The sequence below is a fragment of the Tasmannia lanceolata genome, unplaced genomic scaffold, assembly GCF_043159265.1.
Source record: "Tasmannia lanceolata isolate RefF3 unplaced genomic scaffold, GAP_Taslan_0.1 ptg000005l, whole genome shotgun sequence".
NCBI classification, from domain to species: Eukaryota; Viridiplantae; Streptophyta; class Magnoliopsida; order Canellales; family Winteraceae; genus Tasmannia; species Tasmannia lanceolata.
In genome coordinates, this window is record NW_027518682.1 from 17,599,781 (window position 1) to 17,620,033 (window position 20,253).

The 20,253-nt window shown below is 39.6% G+C and overlaps 2 protein-coding genes across 2 annotated transcripts; both read left to right on the forward strand.

Moving 5' to 3' along the window:
• The first annotated feature begins 17,430 nt into the window (after nt 1-17,430).
• Nucleotides 17,431-18,448, forward strand: LOC143877768 (uncharacterized). Its single transcript, XM_077379989.1, has 4 exons — nt 17,431-17,607; nt 17,714-17,789; nt 17,872-18,044; nt 18,167-18,448. The coding sequence occupies exons 1-4, from the start codon at nt 17,498-17,500 to the stop codon at nt 18,258-18,260; spliced, it is 453 nt and encodes a 150-aa protein (XP_077236104.1). The 5' UTR covers nt 17,431-17,497; the 3' UTR covers nt 18,261-18,448.
• Nucleotides 18,449-18,680: 232 nt separating this feature from the next.
• Nucleotides 18,681-19,988, forward strand: LOC143877769 (uncharacterized). The gene is made up of 4 exons (XM_077379990.1): nt 18,681-19,111; nt 19,223-19,298; nt 19,404-19,576; nt 19,686-19,988. Exons 1-4 carry the CDS (start codon nt 19,002-19,004, stop codon nt 19,756-19,758), a joined length of 432 nt encoding a protein of 143 aa, XP_077236105.1. The 5' UTR covers nt 18,681-19,001; the 3' UTR covers nt 19,759-19,988.
• The last annotated feature ends 265 nt before the right edge of the window (nt 19,989-20,253 follow it).

Consider the following 20,253-nt stretch of genomic DNA (forward strand, 5'->3'; position numbering starts at 1 on the left):
AGGTCCAGTTATTCAGAGGTCCCTCGGCTGGGGTGATATAGTCCTCTGGGTTCAGAAAAGGTGCATCTCTTCCAATCATAGCAATGACTGGTGCCTCGGTCTGAAACAAAGAATTCAAGAGTTCCGGTTCGAAGTTTTCAACCCAGTCTGAGTCTGGTTCCTCTGTCACTACTGCCTCTACAATCTGCTTACTGTAAAATTCTGCTGGCAGCTCATCTGCGAAGAAGATCTCAAGACCAGGCAGCTTTAGCCCGCTCTCATCATACCACGGCTCTGAAAAACCGTAATAAGGGCAATCAGCTCCTTCTTTCCGGAATCTGCCATTCATGATCATACTGAAGGGTCCCATTGGAAATTCCAAACCCTTGCGGCGACACTCAGCCCATTTGAACATGTAAGCTCTCATTTCTTGCATCTCCTTGCGAGTTGGCTTGTATCCCAACCCAAATAATCCGTCAACCGCTTTCAACTCAGGCCGCTCAGTCGGACCCTGCATATTCTTCCCCAAACCTGCCCCTGGGAGATATCCAAATCGGCGCATCATTTTGACTACCCGAGTATTGGTGCTAGAGAGAAACATAATTTCTTCACTCATAGCCTCTTTCATGGTGATAGCCGAAACCTCCACTGAAAATCCTGTCAGACTGATATCTCTTGTGTTTTCAGTAACAAGCTCTTGAGATATTTGTCCGACTTCTGGCTCGGGATCTCCCTTGACTGTGATCACCCGATTGTTTCGAATGAATTTCAATTTTTGATGAAGTGTGGAAGGGATAACTCCAACCTTATGCAACCAAGGTCGGCCAAGCAACAGACAAAAAGAAGTCTTGATATCTAACACCTGAAATTCAATATCAAAAGTTTCTCCTCCAATGACAATCTCAGTAGCCAATGTTCCAATAACATCTCTTCGAGTCCCATCATATGCCAGTATGCCTTGCTCAGACGGAATGAAGTCTTCAGGCCCAAAACCCAGAGTAGTGGCAGTGCTCAAAGGACACACGTTCAAAGCTGACCCATTGTCTACCAGTACTTCGGAGACTTTCTTCTGGTTGCAAAGCAGGGTAATTTTGAGAGGACGAGTATGGTCCTTCCCTTCTGACGGCAAATCCTCGTCTGAGAAAGACAAAGCTTTTGAAGCTTTGGTCATGGCTACTAGACCGACCAACTCGTCTGGAGTAATCTCAACTGATACTTGAGACGAATTCAACTCACGAAGTACAACTTGTCTGTGCTTTGGCGATGCCATCAGTAAACCCCAAATTGAAACATTAGCTTGTGTCTTCTTGAGCTGATTCAACAAATTGTCTTCTTCTTCCTCAAGCCTCTGTTTCTGTTTCTGATTGTCAACCCCTCTTGCAACTTCAGCGGGATTATCAACTCTGAGTTCAGCTGGCTTAAAGACTCGTCCACCCCGTGTGACGTGGCGGAGCTCATCACATTGATCGTTTAAGAGTAACAGATCTTCATCATCTATCTTAAGGATGTATGGGGTTTGTATCTCTTCTTCCTCATCATCACTCACCCTTAAGACGTACAGAGATTCGGATTCTTTCTCTTCATCCTCACACTGGAAAACATATGACTGGTTTGATGGCCCAGCCATATCAGGGTCGCTCCAGGATAAAACATACGGCCTTTCGGATTCTGCCCACTGATCTTCTTCTTCAAATTTCCAGACATAGGGTTCTTCGGATTCCACAGCACATATGAAGGAAGCCGGATCAATGATAGACTCCTCGGCGCAAATGACATTGACCGAGGATGGAGGCGGCATTGCATGCGTAGGAAGGGGGTTTCTAGTTACATTTGGTAACTGGATTGACAGTTCCTTCCTATCGATCATGTTCTGAATTTGGTGTTTCAAAGCTAAACACCTGTCAGTGATATGGCCAGTGTTACGGTGGTAATCACAGAATTGATCTTCTCTCCAGGTTCTTGGCAACGGGTTGGGAGGAGGTTTAATGTCAGGCAACTTGATCTTCTTGTCCTTCAATAGCTTCTTCAAAGCTACGGACAAAGAATACGGAAGGGGATCGAAATGACGAAGAGGCTTCTGCTCCATTGTCGGCCTTCTTACTTCAGTAACTACTCTGGGTGGGGGCGGCCTGACATAATTGACATTATGGACCTCTTTCGGCGCCATCACAGGTCGCTTCCCTTCTCTGCCATCAGATGGTACTCTAGATCTCAGGCCTTTAGCCAATGCATCTTCTATCTGAGTCCCAGTCTTAATAAGATGGTTAAAATCAAGGAAATATTGGATAGCCATATGGTGGTAATATTGTGGTGATAGATTTTTCACCACAATCTTGATCTGATCCTCATCTGACAACCGATGAGTCATCTGGGCAGCTTTCCTTCTCCATCTACGGATGAAGGAAGTAAAAGTTTCATTATGGCCCTGTTTCAAAGCCTTCAAATCTCTCTTAGTTACATCGATCCCCTCTTCCATAGAGAATTGTTCGACGAACCTGTTTGCAATACTCTCCAGAGTTCGGATCTCCTCTGTTTTCAAACTCAGGAACCACTTCTTAGCTGTTCCAACAAGGGATCTAGGAAATAATAGAGCAACTTGCTCCGGAGATAGACCATGCTGTTGTAAAAGCGGAAGAACTGACATTAGATGGCTTCGAGGACACCCGGTCCCATCGTATTTATCCATGTCCGGAACTTTGAATCTAGGAGGCAATGTGACTCCCGGATACAACATAAAATCGGCCATGTTCAACTTTTTCGGGCCTTGAAATTTTATGTTTTCCATCTCTTGGGCCAGCCTATCCATTCTGTCCGCCATCGCTCTGTCCTCATTGGCTCTATTCAGATTAGGATGACGATTTTCTTCTTCATACTGCTCATTATCAAGATCGTCTTCGACGTTCAAGACAGCAGGCCCGGCCATTGCAGGAGGGGGAGGAGGTATAACTGATGGGTGCTGAGCTACATGCTCTCTGGAAGTAGACTCTCTGTCATTTTTCAGACGGGCTATCTCTTCATTCATATTATTCATCTGTTGAAGCATAGCCTTCATCATCTCACTCATCTCAGCTATAGCGTTTCCAGAGTCAGCCATCGGTGCAATAGGAAATTGGACAGGCGAAGGGATTTCCTGGATATTGGAGAAAGGTAATGCAGGGGAGGTAAAAGAAATTGGTGAGGAAGAAAAACGACTCAGCCTGGAATCAGCGGACTGACGGGACCAGGTTGATTTTGAAACGAGGATTTTTTTAGGAGCAATGGCTGCTCAATCAAGAATCCTGTTATGGAAATATAAGCACTAGATTAAAATTTTGATAATCGAGATAAACTATTTTGATCAAACAATGACAAAAGAAACAAAAACACACTTTCATTAACAAAATTCAAATTGTGATTACAAAGGATAAAAACTATTGTTCTCTGATCACAGCTGGATAAGCAGACTGACAATGATGTGAAATGCAGAAATAAAACAAAAACAAAACATGATATAGATTTTCAAGGTTCCTCAATCCGAGCTTTCTTGCTCACGGGCTCTTCTGGTAACTCTTTCCGATGGACCTTAGATGATAAAGCAAATCTTTTATATGTAACCTTGTTTCCCCAAGCAGCTACAATAGACTTTATGAGATCGGGAGTAAGCTTTTCGCAAGGAGGAGGATTTACAAATCCGGGAGGACATGGATTTCCCGTGATCTGGTAAAGTAAACGAGTGGGTGCATAAAAGGTTGACTTCTCCAAACCCATAAGATACACAAATGGGTGTGGGTAAGTACTAGTGATAACGTATAAACATGAATGACTCACCCAGTGGAATTGATCCTTCTCCACGTGCTGCAACCAATTATGCCACTCATCAATGGATTTGGGTTTATTGGCCATTGGTTGCCACGAAAGGTGATCTTTGAGGGTGTACTGAAGGGAGCTCCGCGGCCGAAGGATGGTGAGTTTTTCACAAAGCCACAGATAAAGCAGTTTGACACACCCATGGAAGTTATCTTTAACCTCTTGCCGAGCAATAAGATCCAGCCCAGAGAAGGTTTCCGCTAGCATGATTGGGACAGGATTCCTTCCTTCGCTAATTTGGTCGACTACACTCAGTAAAGTCACTGGGGCAATACTGGAGTCTTCACGAATAACGTGACGTGCAAGGACACCAAAGATTAAAGCATTGCGCCGACAATTTTGAAAACGGGAATCGGTAGGGTCAATGCTTTTAGAAAAACGCTCAATGAGGTCATCGAATTGCACGTACGTTTCCTTGAAATAGGGTATAGCATCAACAGTTTTGTTCTCGAAAAGCTTACAAAAAAGGGAACGAGGAGACGCTATACTCGAAGGTTGGATCCAGAGTCCCTCAGGTGGGAGTTCTAACAGGGCGCACCAATCTTCGAATATAGGACAGATTTCAAAGGGACCTAATTGAAAAACATGAAGAATAGGATCCCAAAGTTTTGCAGCTGCTTGAAGAAATTGCCAGTTCACACCGGATGCGCTCAAATGATTAAACGTGCTGATGAACTTGTCGGCCATACTCCACTCTGCACGCTCGCGCGGAAGAGCTTGAATTGACTCACTTATCCAGCTCCTCATCACTTTGTTCGACATGATTATACCTAATCACAGATAGGATAAGATCAGGAAAAAGTGAAGATGATCCTGAATAACAAAATGATAGGGATAAATTTGACCGATCATATGGGAAGGATACAACTGGTGACACTGATTTTGTTCATCCATAATCATAGACTTTCGAATAGATCAGAAAGGTAGACCACGGCCACAAAATGACAGAAGTAGGTCATAGACTGGATCTCAAATCTGATGATGAACACTGACAACTATATGATCAAGAGGATCGATAATGATAGATCATGGTCACAGAGATAGCGAACAGGCTATCAACCATATCTAAGACAGAGCATGTAGATAACAAAATTCAACCCAATAAGTAATATCCATATACAACATGGATCTATGACACATCAAAAGAAAAGGTACACAATCGAAGTATAATATACATACATGACATGGATCTGTGTACACAACATGAATGAACTCACGATCAGAGGGAAATGAAGATCATGGCCACGGAAGCGACAAGTACAAACCACTAATTAGGTGATTCTGAAAGAATATACATATTATTGATTAAACCAGGAATCCCTCACTGAAAAAGAGGGTTCTAATCTAACCAACCAACAAAACTGAATATATAGGAGAGATTCGCCTAATCTAAAGACAAAATGACAGATATAGTCCCAACAAAAGTAGAGGAAACATTATCAAATGCATCAAAAGATTGCAAATAGGATGAATCAGATCTGGAACATCTACTGCAAAAAGGACCTAATCTGAACGACTGATTCGACAAATAGGGTATGTACAAGAAGATAGCAAAACTGTACATCGACTCAATGAGTAGTACATGTACGAAGGAACACTACCATGCACTCAGGAGACAAAACATAGACCATGATCAGGATAAAGACCGGGGAAAACGATTAACCATTTTGGAAGACTGAAGAATGAAGCTATGTAGCTGACAGTTAGACCAGAAAATTCTATTGACAGACAGACCCTGGTCTAACAGGTTAGCAGAAAGGCCGATCAGGACAACGAGGAATCAGGGATTAGATCATGGCCATAAAAGGTGATAAAAGAAAGTCATCGGCTAAACCCACAACTGAAAGAACAAGAAAGCTCTAACTGATGATAATAGATTAAGAAATCTTCTGGACATAAACCTAAGATACTGGAATAATCATATGATAAAAAATCACAGGATAGATCACGACCCAGGTGACGACCAAGTAAAAGCAATGTCATCGATCAGGTCCGAAGGAATACACGATTTGAGATAGATACGGAAACCTAATCTAGGATACAGGTCCTAATCTACAAATAGATATAATACATGCACGTACATATATACACACATACCCTAACCAGGGGCACCAGCCCTAACCTGATCTAGCAGAGCCAAGAAAATCTTGACTCAAAAGTGTCTGTGAGTGTACTAGATAATGCGGCGGGCAATCACGGCGTGACTTGCCCTTCTACACTACATGGGTAGGCTAACTTCTATCCTAGGCTCACATATGCTGGTCGCACATGTTCGTCCTATATGAGTACATATATATAATGTCCTAGCAAGGGTTCCCTAATTTTGGTTCTAAAGGGAGCAGCTAATATATATACATAATATAATGAAATAAAAGTAAGGCCCAGGCATTTCTGCAGGGTACTATGCTTATGACCATACCCTTGATGTATAATGCCAGCACACCCAGCATTATACAGAGTATGTTCATCGCTCATCGGCTGCTGTAGAACACCAGCACACCCAGTGTCTACGGCTGCAGCTCTGGCGCATAGCTTGGAAATAGATACAATAGTACTAGTAGGGTAATGACATCCCATCTGGCACGCATTGTATCTATCCCGTGGAGCCCATAATAACAAAAATCAATAAAAGAAAAATAAAAAATGATGTATGTTGTGTAGTGTGTGAATCCCTTGTTTTAAACACCCATCTGGTGCCCCTGGATTCTAAACGATTGAATTCCCATTTATAATGATTTTAGCCCAAAATTCTTCAAAATTAGTAACAAATGGCATTTTAACAGAGTTAGGCAATATCTCGAAAGAGAATATCCCCAGCAGAGTCGCCAGCCTGTGGACCCCGATCCGAGAGAGAGGCGGGGAACGGGCCCCACACTAAGTCTCAGGATCATCCACGTGAATGGAGAGCTCTACCAAGGAACTCTCGAAAGAAGTGCCCCTCACAGCATGAGTGGCGATACAAAAGGTGAGATACCTCTCGATTCGGGGACTAGCCCAGATTCGAGGCGTACCTTAAACAAAGAAGAGTCGCCATCCAAGGAAAAAGGCAAATGGGCCTTGGATCCCATGCTATGCTCTGTTGCAACGGATAACCAGAGATATAAAATAAGGTTCGTGCCTGGTTACGAATTCGGAAGGTCTAAAGAGCACCTCATCCGCCCAAGTGCAAACACCTGGTCTCTTATGCCATTTACTTAATAATTTTGAAGAGCTTTGGGGGAAAATCATATGACATGGGAATGAATATCTCCGAGAAGACGTCTATCTAATCATGCATGTCTCGGAGATGAAATCAAAGGCATACAAGATAAAATAAAAGAAACATGTGTCACCTAAGCATAGCTAGGTTATAAGTGACATGCCTAATGGGTGTCTAAGTTCTGATGAACAAACACATGCACGACACACCAAAAAGTATAAGGTCTGCGCAATAAAGTAAGAAAACACTGCAAAACATAGAAAAATGACTCGATACTATACAACCCTAAGACTCTAATCTATACCTAGGCCCGAGTCTTTAGATGATCTGATGTTCATCCAAAGAAGCCTACGTATCCCCGCCTCCACGAGAATCAAGGCAACGTAGTTCTTCGCACCTATTCTAAGCTATGATGCCTAAGACATCTAGACCTCTATCCTAGACTCGATCTAAAAGACCGGACTAGTTCTTAAAGCTTCTTGTGTGATTATTTAAATTCCAATGGATTGTAGATTTTAGGACACCCTATATGCCCTAACTAAATGCAGGTTAGTCCTAAGCTAATGCAGGTGATTCATATAATCTAAGTGTAGCTAGGCTGTACGCCCTAAGGGAAACAATGGGATCACTAGCGTATCCAAGACTTAATCATCAGTCGGCGATATGAATCGCCAACTGACTAGACGGAGGCGCTCCTATAACTCTAGGACAAACTCCTAACTCTAACACAAACACAAACAAACCACACAACACATCAAAGACAAACTCAAAACTCTAAAACTCTTTATCTAGGACAAACTCCTAACTCTAGAGGAAGATCTTGTTGAAAACAAGGTTTTGAAGATTTTTGGTATTTTTTCTTAAAATGGGTAAATGATTTATTTACAAAGGTTTGGCTGGACCTGAGATAAGAATCTCAAGCTGCACTACGTACCTCGTGGAAGAGGATCAAGCCAACGTAGTTCGAAATAGATTTCCTAACTACTCCTAATGACTCAAGATTTTTGAGATTTTTGGTTTTTTAGATGTTTTTATTGTTATTAAGTATTTTTGACTCAAAGGGAACAAATCCTATCATCATAAGGGGAGGACAGACTCCCGAATATCCCGCAAAGGTTGGACAGCATCTTATACTTTGCGGGGGAAAAGAACAGAAACACAACTCTGCAAGGGTTGGACAGCATCCTATACCTTGCGAGAGTGGATAGAAAAACACATGATTTGATAAGAGGTAGAATAGAATCCTAACCCCTATGATGATAGAATTTGATTCCTGAACAAGAGGATTGACTCTCTAGATTAAAGACGGATTCTTATGCTAATGGACTAATCAAACTAAGATAAAGCTCAACAAGTAATAAGGAAAGACCTTGTGCATATTTAGCAAAGGTAAAACATCCAGCCGGGCCGGACAGCTACCTAGCCTTAGGGTGCAACAAATGTGCAACCAGATACCCATATAGGATAGGGGTATGAAGCCAAGCCGAGTAGGATGTTCTCCCAAAACCAAATGATACACAAAGAGGAGGATGCTAATAGAATGAGACTGGGCAAGTCTCCTAGACATATAGGTAGGATAGAGAAAAAAAAATGCGAACAAGGAAAAAAGGACCTTGTGCATATTTGGTTTAAGTAAAACACCCAGCCGGGCCGGACAGCTACCTAGCCCTAGGGTGCAACAAATGTGCAACCAGATACCCATATAGGATAGGGGTATGAAGCCAAGCCGAGTAGGGTGTTCTCCCAAAACCAAACGACGCACAAAGAGGAGGGTTAGTAAGAGAATGAGACTAGGCGAGTCTCCTATATACAAAGGAGAGGTATGCAACTTGGACTGAGCAAGTCCCCTAAGGATGGACTCACTAATGAGACAAAGCTTGTCTCTAAAGGATACAACTTTCTCTGTCTGAGACATAGCCTGTCTCCCTAAATTGAGGCTTTAAATGACAAAATTTAAGGGTACCTCAAAAGACTGGGCATGTCTTAAAAACAAACGAGGGAAGGGCTACTCGGACTAAGAGAGTCCCCTAAGGATGGGCTTAGGCTAGTGCCTTCATCGCCCTACAAAAAAAAGGGGATTCTAATATCTAAAGAGAATTAACAGCAATCCATAAGACTGTGTTAGTCTATCAAAGATAGAAGAAAAAAACTGCCAGATAATTGCAAATTTCACTCTATTTTTATAAAAATAAATCAAGTGCTAAGCAAAGAAGAATTTTCAATAAGAAAACAATACACAATCTAAAGCAAACATCATTAATTAGTCCAGACCAGCCGCTGGATAGCCTAATAAAGTAAAATAAAACAATATCAAACACTTCTAAACCAACCACAAACCCCAATACGGGGACTCCAATGAAATCAGATGATGCCAAAGTAATCATCTGATATCATATACACATGATAATATTTCTAATCCCGCCTTGAGATCAGACAGTACTCATGTCGATAATATCGAATAGAGTAGTCATCTGATCTCCTTCTTCCTATTAAACAATTTATTTAAATAAAATAAGGCAGCAAGTAGTAAACTAATCAGTGGACAGCAATTATGTGCTAGTGAAAAAGATCAAAGGGCAGCAGTTTATGCAAAATAAGAGGCTTGGGCTATCGCCTTCATCGCCCGCAATGATAGAGGCAATTTTCTAAAAGACCCAAGTTAATCTTTAACAAGTATAAATAAGAAAAATTGATGAGACTAAATAAGCTCCTAGAAACAACAAAAAATATATGAAAGAATAAGAAAAAGAAACAAATTATGTAAGATCATTTTCTAAATTACATCTCATAACCAAATGAAAATCCATATGGGCAATCATATGCCTCAAATAAAGACATCCAAACAAATTCAGTTTCTATGATATCAAAACCTGACAGTTCAAGGATTTTCAATCAAAATGTGCAATTATCATGATTTTGCTAGAATTCTCTACCAAATGTAAAGACAGGCTCTCATTTATCATATTTTTACTTTTACTTGTTCGCAAACTTCGACTTAGAAGAAAACAATTTGAGTTTTAAAGGATAAAGAAAAATTCACTATGATGAATACCGAATAGTAAAAGAATTCCAGTACAAAGATGGAAATGAGATTTGCTAGGAGATTTCATGAAAAATCATTTCATGGCATATTTTATCCTTTAGTGTTTTACAAATTGCCAAAATTTAAATAATCCTTGTGAAATATATATAGGCCAAAAGAAAAGACAAGTTAAACTAGTGTAACTAATTAAGCCTGAATAAAAGCCTCTATTAAGCTAAAATAAGCAAATGAACAAGTAATATTCTTCATAAACCAACACAATGTAAAATACACATTTGAATATATCTGATCAAAAGCAGCCAACAGCTCAGGTCTACTACAATTTTTAGAATGGGAAGAAATTTAAATAACTTATTAAAGTGAAAACAATTAGATAGTTTAATGTGACCGTTGAAAAACAGGGGCTGAAATTTTCAACCCATACATGAACTAATTTCCATTCACACACTACTATATGAAGCTTGGAACTGTTATGGTTAAAAGGGATTAATAAGATACTCTTATACTACCATGAAGTCAAAACTAAAGTAATAAAAAAAAAACAAAATCTGTTGAAATGAATCAAACAAAATGATTTTATGCAATTTTCAAACAAGGCTACTGTAAAATAATTTATAAAAAAAAAAATATATATATATATATATAGAAAAGGCAAACTGAACCTGACATAACCTGTTACACTAATTGAAATTAAATAGTAAAGATTAATCAAAACTATATTTTAGTGACTTTTTCAACTAATCACTCTTCTTTACTTTGAATATTCACATAAACATTGTCACATACATACACACTCTTAGATTCACACACAATCGCAAACACATAGCACAGTTCATGATGTTATCAGTAAAAAAAAAATATGTTCTAAATTCTAACGTGTGTTCAATCAATAAAATAAATTATTCAAATATTTTCATCATATATATTGCAGATCAACACTTTTTCATTTATGAAAATCAAATCCGAAGGAAATTTTTCCATGATGTGGAGTAGTACAAATTTTGTGAACATAATAATCATACACTCGTTTATAAATAACAGAGTTCATCACACAGAGCTTCTTTCTTTCTTTTTTTTTTAGAAAAACAAATCGAAGAAAAATGAAATCAAACAAAATAAGAGTGAGGATATCAACATTAGGAATTAAGATAAACATAAGAAATCATGAAAAGCTCAAGGTAATCAATGACAAAAAATAAAATAAAATATGAAATTTCAGGAAATAACGAGACATCTAGAGTGTAAGCAATGAGAGGAACAAAATGAAGAAACTAAAAAAAAGGAATGAAATGACTTACCTTGTCTTCGTACTCGACCTAGCACTGCAAGTTGCAAGAATTACTTGAGATCTCCTTTTAAATCCTTCTTCTCTTGCCAATTGCTTAGAGCTTCGAAAAAAAATCACTTCCTTTTTTTCTGTAATTTTATTCTCCTCAACTCCCTTTTGCTTTAACCTCTTTTAAACAAATCTTAACAAAAATCATCTCAATGAGAAAGCTACTTCACAAGCTAAGATGGATCTAGAGTTTAGAAAGGATAAAACAAAGATTCCAAGGCTTCTTCGAACTAATCTGAAGTAACAATAAGGATCTGTAGCTTATAAAGGAAGAAAGCAAAGAAAATTTCTCGGCTGGAGTTCTGATCGGAGTTCCTGCAAGGATGATCGGAGAAGACAAAGTGCTAGGGTTTGATCGAAGGTTTGGAGTGAAAATCTAAAATTCTAGGCGGTAGATCTAGGGTTTAGTAGTCTAGAAGAGTGAAAAGAATATACAGATCGGTGGCTTAGGGCCTTAGATCTAGGTTTTTCAAAGGTTGATGATGAATTTAGGGTTTGAACGGAGATGATCTCAAAGATCTGTGATCTGTGATCTACGATCTAGTAGGAAGGATGATGGAGATGATGCAGATTTGCCGGATTCCGATGAGATTTTGCCGGAAATGGGGTTTGGCCAGGATTGGACCGGAGAAAATGATCGGAAGCACGAAAATCTCTCGATCTCTCTCTCTCTGTTTCAGAGATCTTTTCTATAACCGGAAAATGACTAGAAGCCGGCCGGAGTACTGCCGGATCTCAAGTAAACAATCGGAAGGGACGAGGGATTCAAAATCTAAAAAAAAAAACAGAGAAATCGGAGGAGAAGAAAAGGACTGAAGAATATGATCGGAATTTTGTAGACAATTGACCGGAAAAATACCACCGGAGAAGAAGAATACGCATGAAAAGGGGTTTTAAAATCTCAGATCTGTTTCTCTCTCTCTCGTCTGCGAAATTTTTTTTTTTTCGTAATTCTGATTTTTTTGTATATATAGAAAAATATATCTGCTGATAATGGCACTACTACTTGATGAAGCGCGCGGACTTTGATAGGCGCGCGAAATTGCGCGTCTCTTTCGGCCTAAATTGCATTTTCCAAAATAAATTCGCCCCCATTTCGGATAAATTCGCCCCCTTTTCTGATTTACACAACGGTCTTTTCTCGGCTTGTTCGCAGGGCAAACGCACTCGGAATTCAATGAAATTTTGCAGGGGCCTTAGCGGAACCTTAAGCTAGCTCGGGGTGAAATCTGGGATCCTAGCTGCTTGATTTGATGGGGTTTTGTTCAAACACAAGAAGCTTAGGGTACGGTCAAAATGGGGTGTCTACAGTCATTTTTGTTAGAAGGTTAGTTGGTTGCATGCAGTAACCTTGTAGAGTAGGGGTGAATTATAACTGAAGTAGTAAACGAGTGTAATTGTAGTGGTCACCTCCTAAGAGTAGTGGTAAGTAGTGTTTGGTAAGTAGCTCCCATTCGAGTAGTGTCATCAACGGAATAAGGGACTATAAGAATGTCATTGCTAATATAGAGAGCGAAAGGAGAGAAAAGAGAGTAGTGCTAAATCCCAAGACTCTACTAACAAAAAAGCACCTTTTTTCAAGTAGCTTGGTAGGGGACAAAAGTCATGTCACACCAAATAGCTTGTTGGGGTTGGTCACACAATAGCCTTGAGAAGAGGCATCAATTAGGCCTTGTTTGTTTTAGATTTTGTGAACCAATTCTGAGCGTAAAACATTCTAGGCAAAATAAGGTATTTGACTCCTAGAATTGATTTTGGACTCAAATTGATTCAATGCCGAGTAACATCTGGAATCGATTTGAGTATAAAAATCGATTCTATAGCTGCAAACCCAACTCCAATTCTGCCAAAATCAGTTTTGGATTCAAAATCAATTCTAAAAATTGCCAACAAACACGGTCCTATTTGTTTTGGATTTTGAGAACCGACTGCGAGTCCAAAACTAATCATCGAACTCAAAACTGATAATCAGAGTCTTTATAAACAAAATGACCATAACACTGTGACATGTGGCATATATGCTATGTGATTGGGAGTGTTGATATGATGGGCCATCACACAACTAAGTGGGTGAAGGTCTGATGACGAATAGAGTTTTCATTTGCAAGATAGAGGTATGCAAAAACTAATGCCCTACAAACATCGTATCGGATTGATCGGTTAAAGATCTACAAACATTTGATGAATGAGGCCAAGGGCATAGAGTGACCAACAATATTGATGGACCTGAGGTGATAATATGTAACAAGTAAGAATGATTGGATGCCGGCAGAAAAACTCAGTGCGCGCCTAGATCAAGCGGATGAATGCTGAAAAAGGGAAATGTGGGAGAGAGCTAGGGTATGGAAATCCAGAGGACATATTGATGTTCTCTCAAGAGAGTGTGGACTTGTCAATTCTTTTCAACGCGGATGAATTTTCTTGATTTACCGAGAGATATTTATACCCCTTGCAGTGATGTTGTGTATTTTCCATCAATCCCTTGGATAGACTTTTTCATGTCCTTTCAAGAGAGGCTTTTCCATCTCCTTTCAGGAGGGACTTTTCCATCTCCAACATGGCCTATTATTTAGGTCCATCCACTCACAATCATACTAAGGGTCTAGATTAATGTCTTGAGAAGACTTTTCATCTCCAAATATGGGAAGACTTCTTATTCCCACAATGGTCGATCACCATCAAGCACACACCCACCTAAGACAACTACCCTTTCGCTAAGCGGGATATTTTGTCCACCATATGAGTCACCCACCCCAAGCTAGTTCATCAATTGATGCGGTAGGCTCATGCATTCCTAATGTCCCCATGCACATGCCACCTAGTAGGAAATCAATTTATTTATACAAAATAATAATACATATAAATATGATTTAGAAAATAATGCAAGTGGTGTGTGCATTATGTGTCTAGGGATTGTCAACTGATTATCTTCACTAATGGCCACAATCAGATCATTTCTGATTTCCGATCGAGAGGTTATGGCCACACGACTCAACAATACCTCTGATAAAAGGATAGAAGGGGCAAAATGAAGACATGCCTTGTACTGAAATGTTAAACAAGGAAAATGCTTAGAAGATGGTAAGTGTTAGCCTGCATCCTTGGGCCTCGCTTATGGGACGTCTATGTGGTTGAACCACTTGGCCGAACCTACTGTACAAGTCCGTTCACATGTTGTCTTAAAAATACCACCATCGGATGATCCTAAGGTGTTGATCCAATGGGACAAAGTCTTAGGGTTTTTGTTCATTGTCCCATGCATAGGATGTCCAATAAGTATGACAGGAGCTTCGGCTCTTCGCCTAATGCTATTGTACCAGTTCAATGGTCTTGATTGTACAAACATGTCTCTATGTATGTGGGACCCTATAATCTACTGTCACCGTTGAAAAGAAATCACGGGTAGAGATGGGGAGAAACTTCCATGAGAGAACAGCCACCTCAATGAATTAAATGAATAAGAAAAATCTGCTAAAACGTCAACCCGTGTGACTATTCTCTCGTGCAATAGTGAGCTGCACATTGGCTTCAGTGAATTTGCCTAGCAATCCCAAAATATAAAGGGGTGGCATGACTACAAAAGGGGGGTGGCACCAAATCACGTTGAAGAGATCGACTTTTAGGTCAATCAAACTAGCCCGAGGTGTGAATAACTCAACCACACATCCAGAAGCTTCCACTTGATGTACATTGACTGTATGCAGCGTTAGATTCGGCCATCATTCAAAGAGACGTCAGGGATGCTACTCAGCTACTGCAAATGTTATCAAATAAAGGTTATTGATATCAGCACGACAATGATAATGAGGCATGTTACCTTGTTTTGCATTATTTAACAGGTTGTGCTATTACAATTTCCAAAAAGCTCTCAACAGCCAATCAAGGAACGGTAAAACAAAGGTAGTGGCCCCTTTTGCAATGGACGCTAGCAATTCCCAATTATGAAACAATTGAATAATCTATCAATTAATTAGGGCTACAACTCGAGCCGGGTTTTACCTGACCCGACCCAAAAATAGCCTGGGTTGGGTTCAGGTTTCATGGGTTTCGGGTAGAGCCGGGTTGAGCATTCAAAAGCCCGCATTAATCTCGGGTCGAGCCGGGTTTGAAGGGGCCCGACCCGACCCGACCCGAGTTACATAAGTTATAGTGTGTACATTTTTTTCTATTGTTAGTTAAAAGTTAAAAGTGAAAACCCACGCACCCACTATTATTGTATGTGAGTGTAATTTCTCCTTCTATGAGTTGAGTTGATTCAAGTGTTTGATTCAGCATTGTTTGATTGTAATTACAACATTGTTTGATTCAAGTGTAATGTGAGTGTAATTACATCATTGTTTGATTCAAGTGTAATGTGAGTGTAATTTCTACTTCTATGAGTTGAGTTGCCTTGCTAAACAAGAATTATTCTTAAAAAATGTTTTTAACGTGAAAAAACATGACCCGACCCGACCCGACCCGAGATTTATCATGGGTAGGGCCGGGTTTGGGAATCGTGGGTTTTCCGAAAAAAACCTGACCTGAGATATTTCTCGGGTAGGGTTGGGTTCTCCAAAACCCGACCCGCCCAACCCGAGTTGCAGCCCTACAATTAATCCACGATGCTTCTAGAATAAAATTCGGGCCGAGTGGTGTTTTCCACTTTTCTGCAGTTAATCATTTTTTTTTTATATTTCCAATACTTACCGTTAAAATACAAGAAAAAGGCACGTTCAATGCAAGGCCATAGTGCTCGTGAAAAATAGTTTGTTCGGTGGCCCCATCACCGTATGGGCACCTGATCCACATTACATACGTGTGAAGGAGGTGTATTGCGCATGCCACATGCGTTGGTAAAAAATGAACAGGAATGAAATTACGTAACCATTATAAAAAAGAAATAACATCCGCCCTTTATTTTGACAGTGGCACTCCTCTAGTCTCCTCTGTATTTTGCACATTTTTTAATTGAGTCACGAAAGTCGTTCACGATTTTATTTATTTTTTTGACGAGAAAGCTGGGGTTAGGCAAGACCCCCACCAGAAATAAATAAAAACAAAGGAGAATACAATAGCTAGGCCCCAAGAGCCACAAAAAGGAAAACAAACTACAAATCAATAATAAATAATAATATGAAAACAGAACTCCAACTACCAGGAGCAAGAGCAGGCAAATCCACCCAAAACAGATTCAAAACGAATCAAGATAGCAGGATTCTTCGGAGGCCAACGAGATCAGCCCAATCTAGGATAGACTTGACCATTTTCATCTGCTGCGATCAAGTCCAGCAACTCGGGCGACTCAAGGAATGGAACGATATCAAAGCCTTTAATAGGGCAATGGGTCTTGGATAGGTAATCAGCTGCTGCATTTCCTTCCCTCCAGATATGGGAAATTTTCCAGCTAGAGAGCTTGGCCAGCAATGATTTGATCTTTTCCAAGGGATGGTTAATTTGCCTTGTAATACTTCCACAGCGAAAAGAGAGTCTGATTCGATCCAAATATTCGAAATGCCAATTTCAAGAGCCAGACAAATACCCGCTTCGATGGCCTGTAATTAAAGCCCGAAAATCTCTGCTTTGGAAATCTCAGTAGAGAACATGGATAGAAGCCGTTCACGATTTGTTATACAGTGGAGGCACAAGTTTTTTTTTTTTTTTTTTGGTATGATCCTAAGTCCTAACCCTTCAATCTGTTGAGGGACAGCACCGTATAGAAATCTCAACATATCGTAGGGTGTGGATATGTTTTTGGAGGAAGGGCTATTTACTTTGGGACCTAATGGTTTGGATCTTCCATATTAAAAAATAAAAATAAATAAGCGGACCACTTAAGATCGTCTTAAACATGGCAGAAGTGGGGCCCAATAAGTGCTATTAGAAAGGAGAGAAAAATGACTATCATTTTAGCATTTTGCTTTTAACCGCGGTTAATCCGATTAAACTTACTACTTACAAAACCAATAAAATTACTCCTATTCAAGTGACGAGTGTTATTATCAAAACGGAAGGCTGCAGATATCATTTCCTATAAACAGATAAGAAACAAGGAAAGCAAAATCTCTATACGCAAGAAACACAGAAAAACAAGCATCGAATCGCTTACAGGAAGAAGATGGCCTCCATTGAAGTAACAGGAGCGTACGGATACGTGGTGTTGGTGATCGTCTTGTATGTCATCCTTAACACCTGGATGCTCGCCAAAGTATACGACGCTAGGGTCAAGTAAATTTCTCATCCCCCCTTTGTTATTTTGTTCTTTCTAATTTTACCATGGCAGAGAGAGAATCGATGTCCCTTCATTACCTTTTTTTTTAAATTAAATTTGCAGGTTAAATATCCCTTACCCCACTCTCTATGCCCTAGATTCCGAAAGCAGGAATGCCAAGCTCTTTAACTGCATCCAGGTAAGAAACCATCTACTTTTTATTTCGTGTGAATGTTCAATTTGATTCGGATTGGGGATATAAGGTTTTGGGTTTTTGGCAGAGAGGGCATCAGAACTCACTGGAGATGATGCCGATTTTCTTCGTACTGATGTTGTTGGGAGGTGTTCAACATCCATGGATTTCTACTGGATTAGGGCTCTTTTATGTGGTGACCCGCTATTTCTATTTCACGGGATACTCGACTGGAAATCCTGACAATAGGCTGCAGATCGGGTAAAAAGCACAGATCCTCCCTTCTATTCTCTATTGCTTTATTTGATCAGCTTTCTCTATTGATTTGATTTTACTGCTTGTATTGTTTTTTGATGGAATGTATTTGTGCTATTGTTTTTCAGGGAATGGAATCTGCTAGCTTTGTTAGGGCTTATTTTTTGCACGATTTCGTTAGGGATCCGTCTTATCCAGAAGGATTCAATGGTCAATGCGTAGGGCGAGCTTGGGTCTGAATTGAGCCTGTAGTCATCTTTGTACTTCCTTCTAAACTTCTAGATCTATGGGGTTTTAGGATTTTTGGACTCTGCTATGTTTAGCTAATGTAATACTTTGTATGAATCAACGATCGAGTACCATCATCGTTGAAATTTTGCAAGTTTATGAATAAAATGTTATTTGTAATACATCCCAAGTCTCATTAGAAATTAAATTGCAATGATCACTTTGGTTCAAATACGTGAGATCCATACAAATTAATGGTGGGTTCTGTTGTTCTCAAGAGTTGGCTAATTGGTCAAAAAAATTACATTGTAATATGCCGGAAATAGAAGTAGCCGGACGGTATGACCACCGATTTTTTAAGTCTGACTGGCGGAGAGAGTTAGAAAACCCTTTGCCGACAGTGGTGCCCATTGGTGTGCAAGTAATGAGACCCGCCTAAAATAAAGTTGGTCCCAGCTTCCACGAAAATAAGATAATAAGAAAGAAACAATAAATTCCAGCCTAGTGGTTTTACTTCTTTTTAAAGGAAGGAATGATAAATGAAATTAAATAATAAGATAAAGAGAGGTGCCATATCAACGAATAACATCTCCCAAAGAAAAGAACAAAAACCCATTACAAAAAAGGATAGGAAGGAGAGCCCCTTTTTTTTTTTTTGATTAGTAACCCCTTTACAAGACAAGAGAGAAATTTCACAGAAACAAGAACGAATCGCTTGTGTAGAAAGAGAAGGCAATGGCTAACGTAGAATTGCACAAGGAGTTCGGATGGGTGGTACTGGTGCTTGTCTTATATGTCATCCTCAACACCTATATGCTGATCCAAGTATACTTGGCCAGGAAAAAGTAAAAATCCATTCTCCCTTCTTTCCCTTTTCTCTTTTTCTTTTTCTGGTTATAGCAGAGAAGAATAGGCAAAACCCTTGATTTACACTCTCACATCCGTTTGAATTGCAGGTATAACGTTCCTTACCCGACCCTCTATGCCCTAGAATCTGAAAACCCACAGGCCAAGCTCTTCAACTGTGTTCAGGTTCCCCTTTTAGATACCATAAATAAAAATACTTCCAATCTGTTCTTTTATTTTTCTTGATGGGTTCCTTTTTCTTTTTCTTTTTTTCTCTGGGGTTTTGAGCAGAGAGGGCATCAGAACTCTCTGGAAATGATGCCCATTTTTTTTGTGCTGTTGCTGCTGGGAGGTGTCCAACACCCTTGGATTTCTGTGGGATTTGGCCTCTTTTATGTTGTGACCCGATTTTTCTATTTCACGGGATATTCGACTGGAAATCCGGACAATAGGTTGCAGATCGGGTAAAAAAAATCCTCCTTCCTTTCAGTTCTTGGTTTATTTTCTGGTATTTCTGTTGCTTGTCTAATTTTCTCTTTGTAATGGGGTTTTCTTTGTATCTTTTCTTTTTAGGGAGTGGAATCTTTTGGCCTTGTTGGGGCATTTGGCTTTGACGATTTCATTTGGCATCCATCTTCTCACTTAAAGGGGGATTCTATTTGTAAGGCGTATTCATGTGTGATGTAGGTTTTAGATTTTTAGATATTAAATTGTGAGGTGTGTTTTAGATATCTGACTGCTTAATGTATGGTTTTGCCACTTTCATGCCTGAATAGAATCATATGTAATTTTCAAACGAGGGATCTTTTCCTTTTGGGATGGAACTACTGGTAACACCATTTGTCTGAATTATATATTAGTTTGAATTTCAGTGCTTGATGTATCAATGTCTTCTCATAAAAGAACTCCGAAAATTAATTTACCAAGTTCTTGAACAAAAGGCATGTAGAGTTGTAGTAAAGATTCAACGGAATTCAAACGAAATGCACTATTTTCAGAGAAAGAAAAGGGTTCAAATTTTCTTTTGTGTGATTAATTTGTATAATGAGTTCAACTGTGTGAATACCTATTGAATCTTCTGAAACTGATTAAGATTTCCAGCAATGTAATTTCATCCCTCTACTCTTTGTACTAAGTTTCC

Bases quoted from the DNA above. Each gene is read 5' to 3' on its own strand.
- LOC143877768 (XM_077379989.1), top strand. From the start codon at position 17,498: ATGGCCTCCATTGAAGTAACAGGAGCGTACGGATACGTGGTGTTGGTG. The intron at 17,608-17,713 runs GTAAATTTCTCA...TTAAATTTGCAG, and splicing joins GTATACGACGCTAGGGTCAA to GTTAAATATCCCTTACCCCA. The intron at 18,045-18,166 runs GTAAAAAGCACA...ATTGTTTTTCAG, and splicing joins GACAATAGGCTGCAGATCGG to GGAATGGAATCTGCTAGCTT.
- LOC143877769 (XM_077379990.1), top strand. From the start codon at position 19,002: ATGGCTAACGTAGAATTGCACAAGGAGTTCGGATGGGTGGTACTGGTG. The intron at 19,299-19,403 runs GTTCCCCTTTTA...GGTTTTGAGCAG, and splicing joins AGCTCTTCAACTGTGTTCAG to AGAGGGCATCAGAACTCTCT. The intron at 19,577-19,685 runs GTAAAAAAAATC...TTTTCTTTTTAG, and splicing joins GACAATAGGTTGCAGATCGG to GGAGTGGAATCTTTTGGCCT.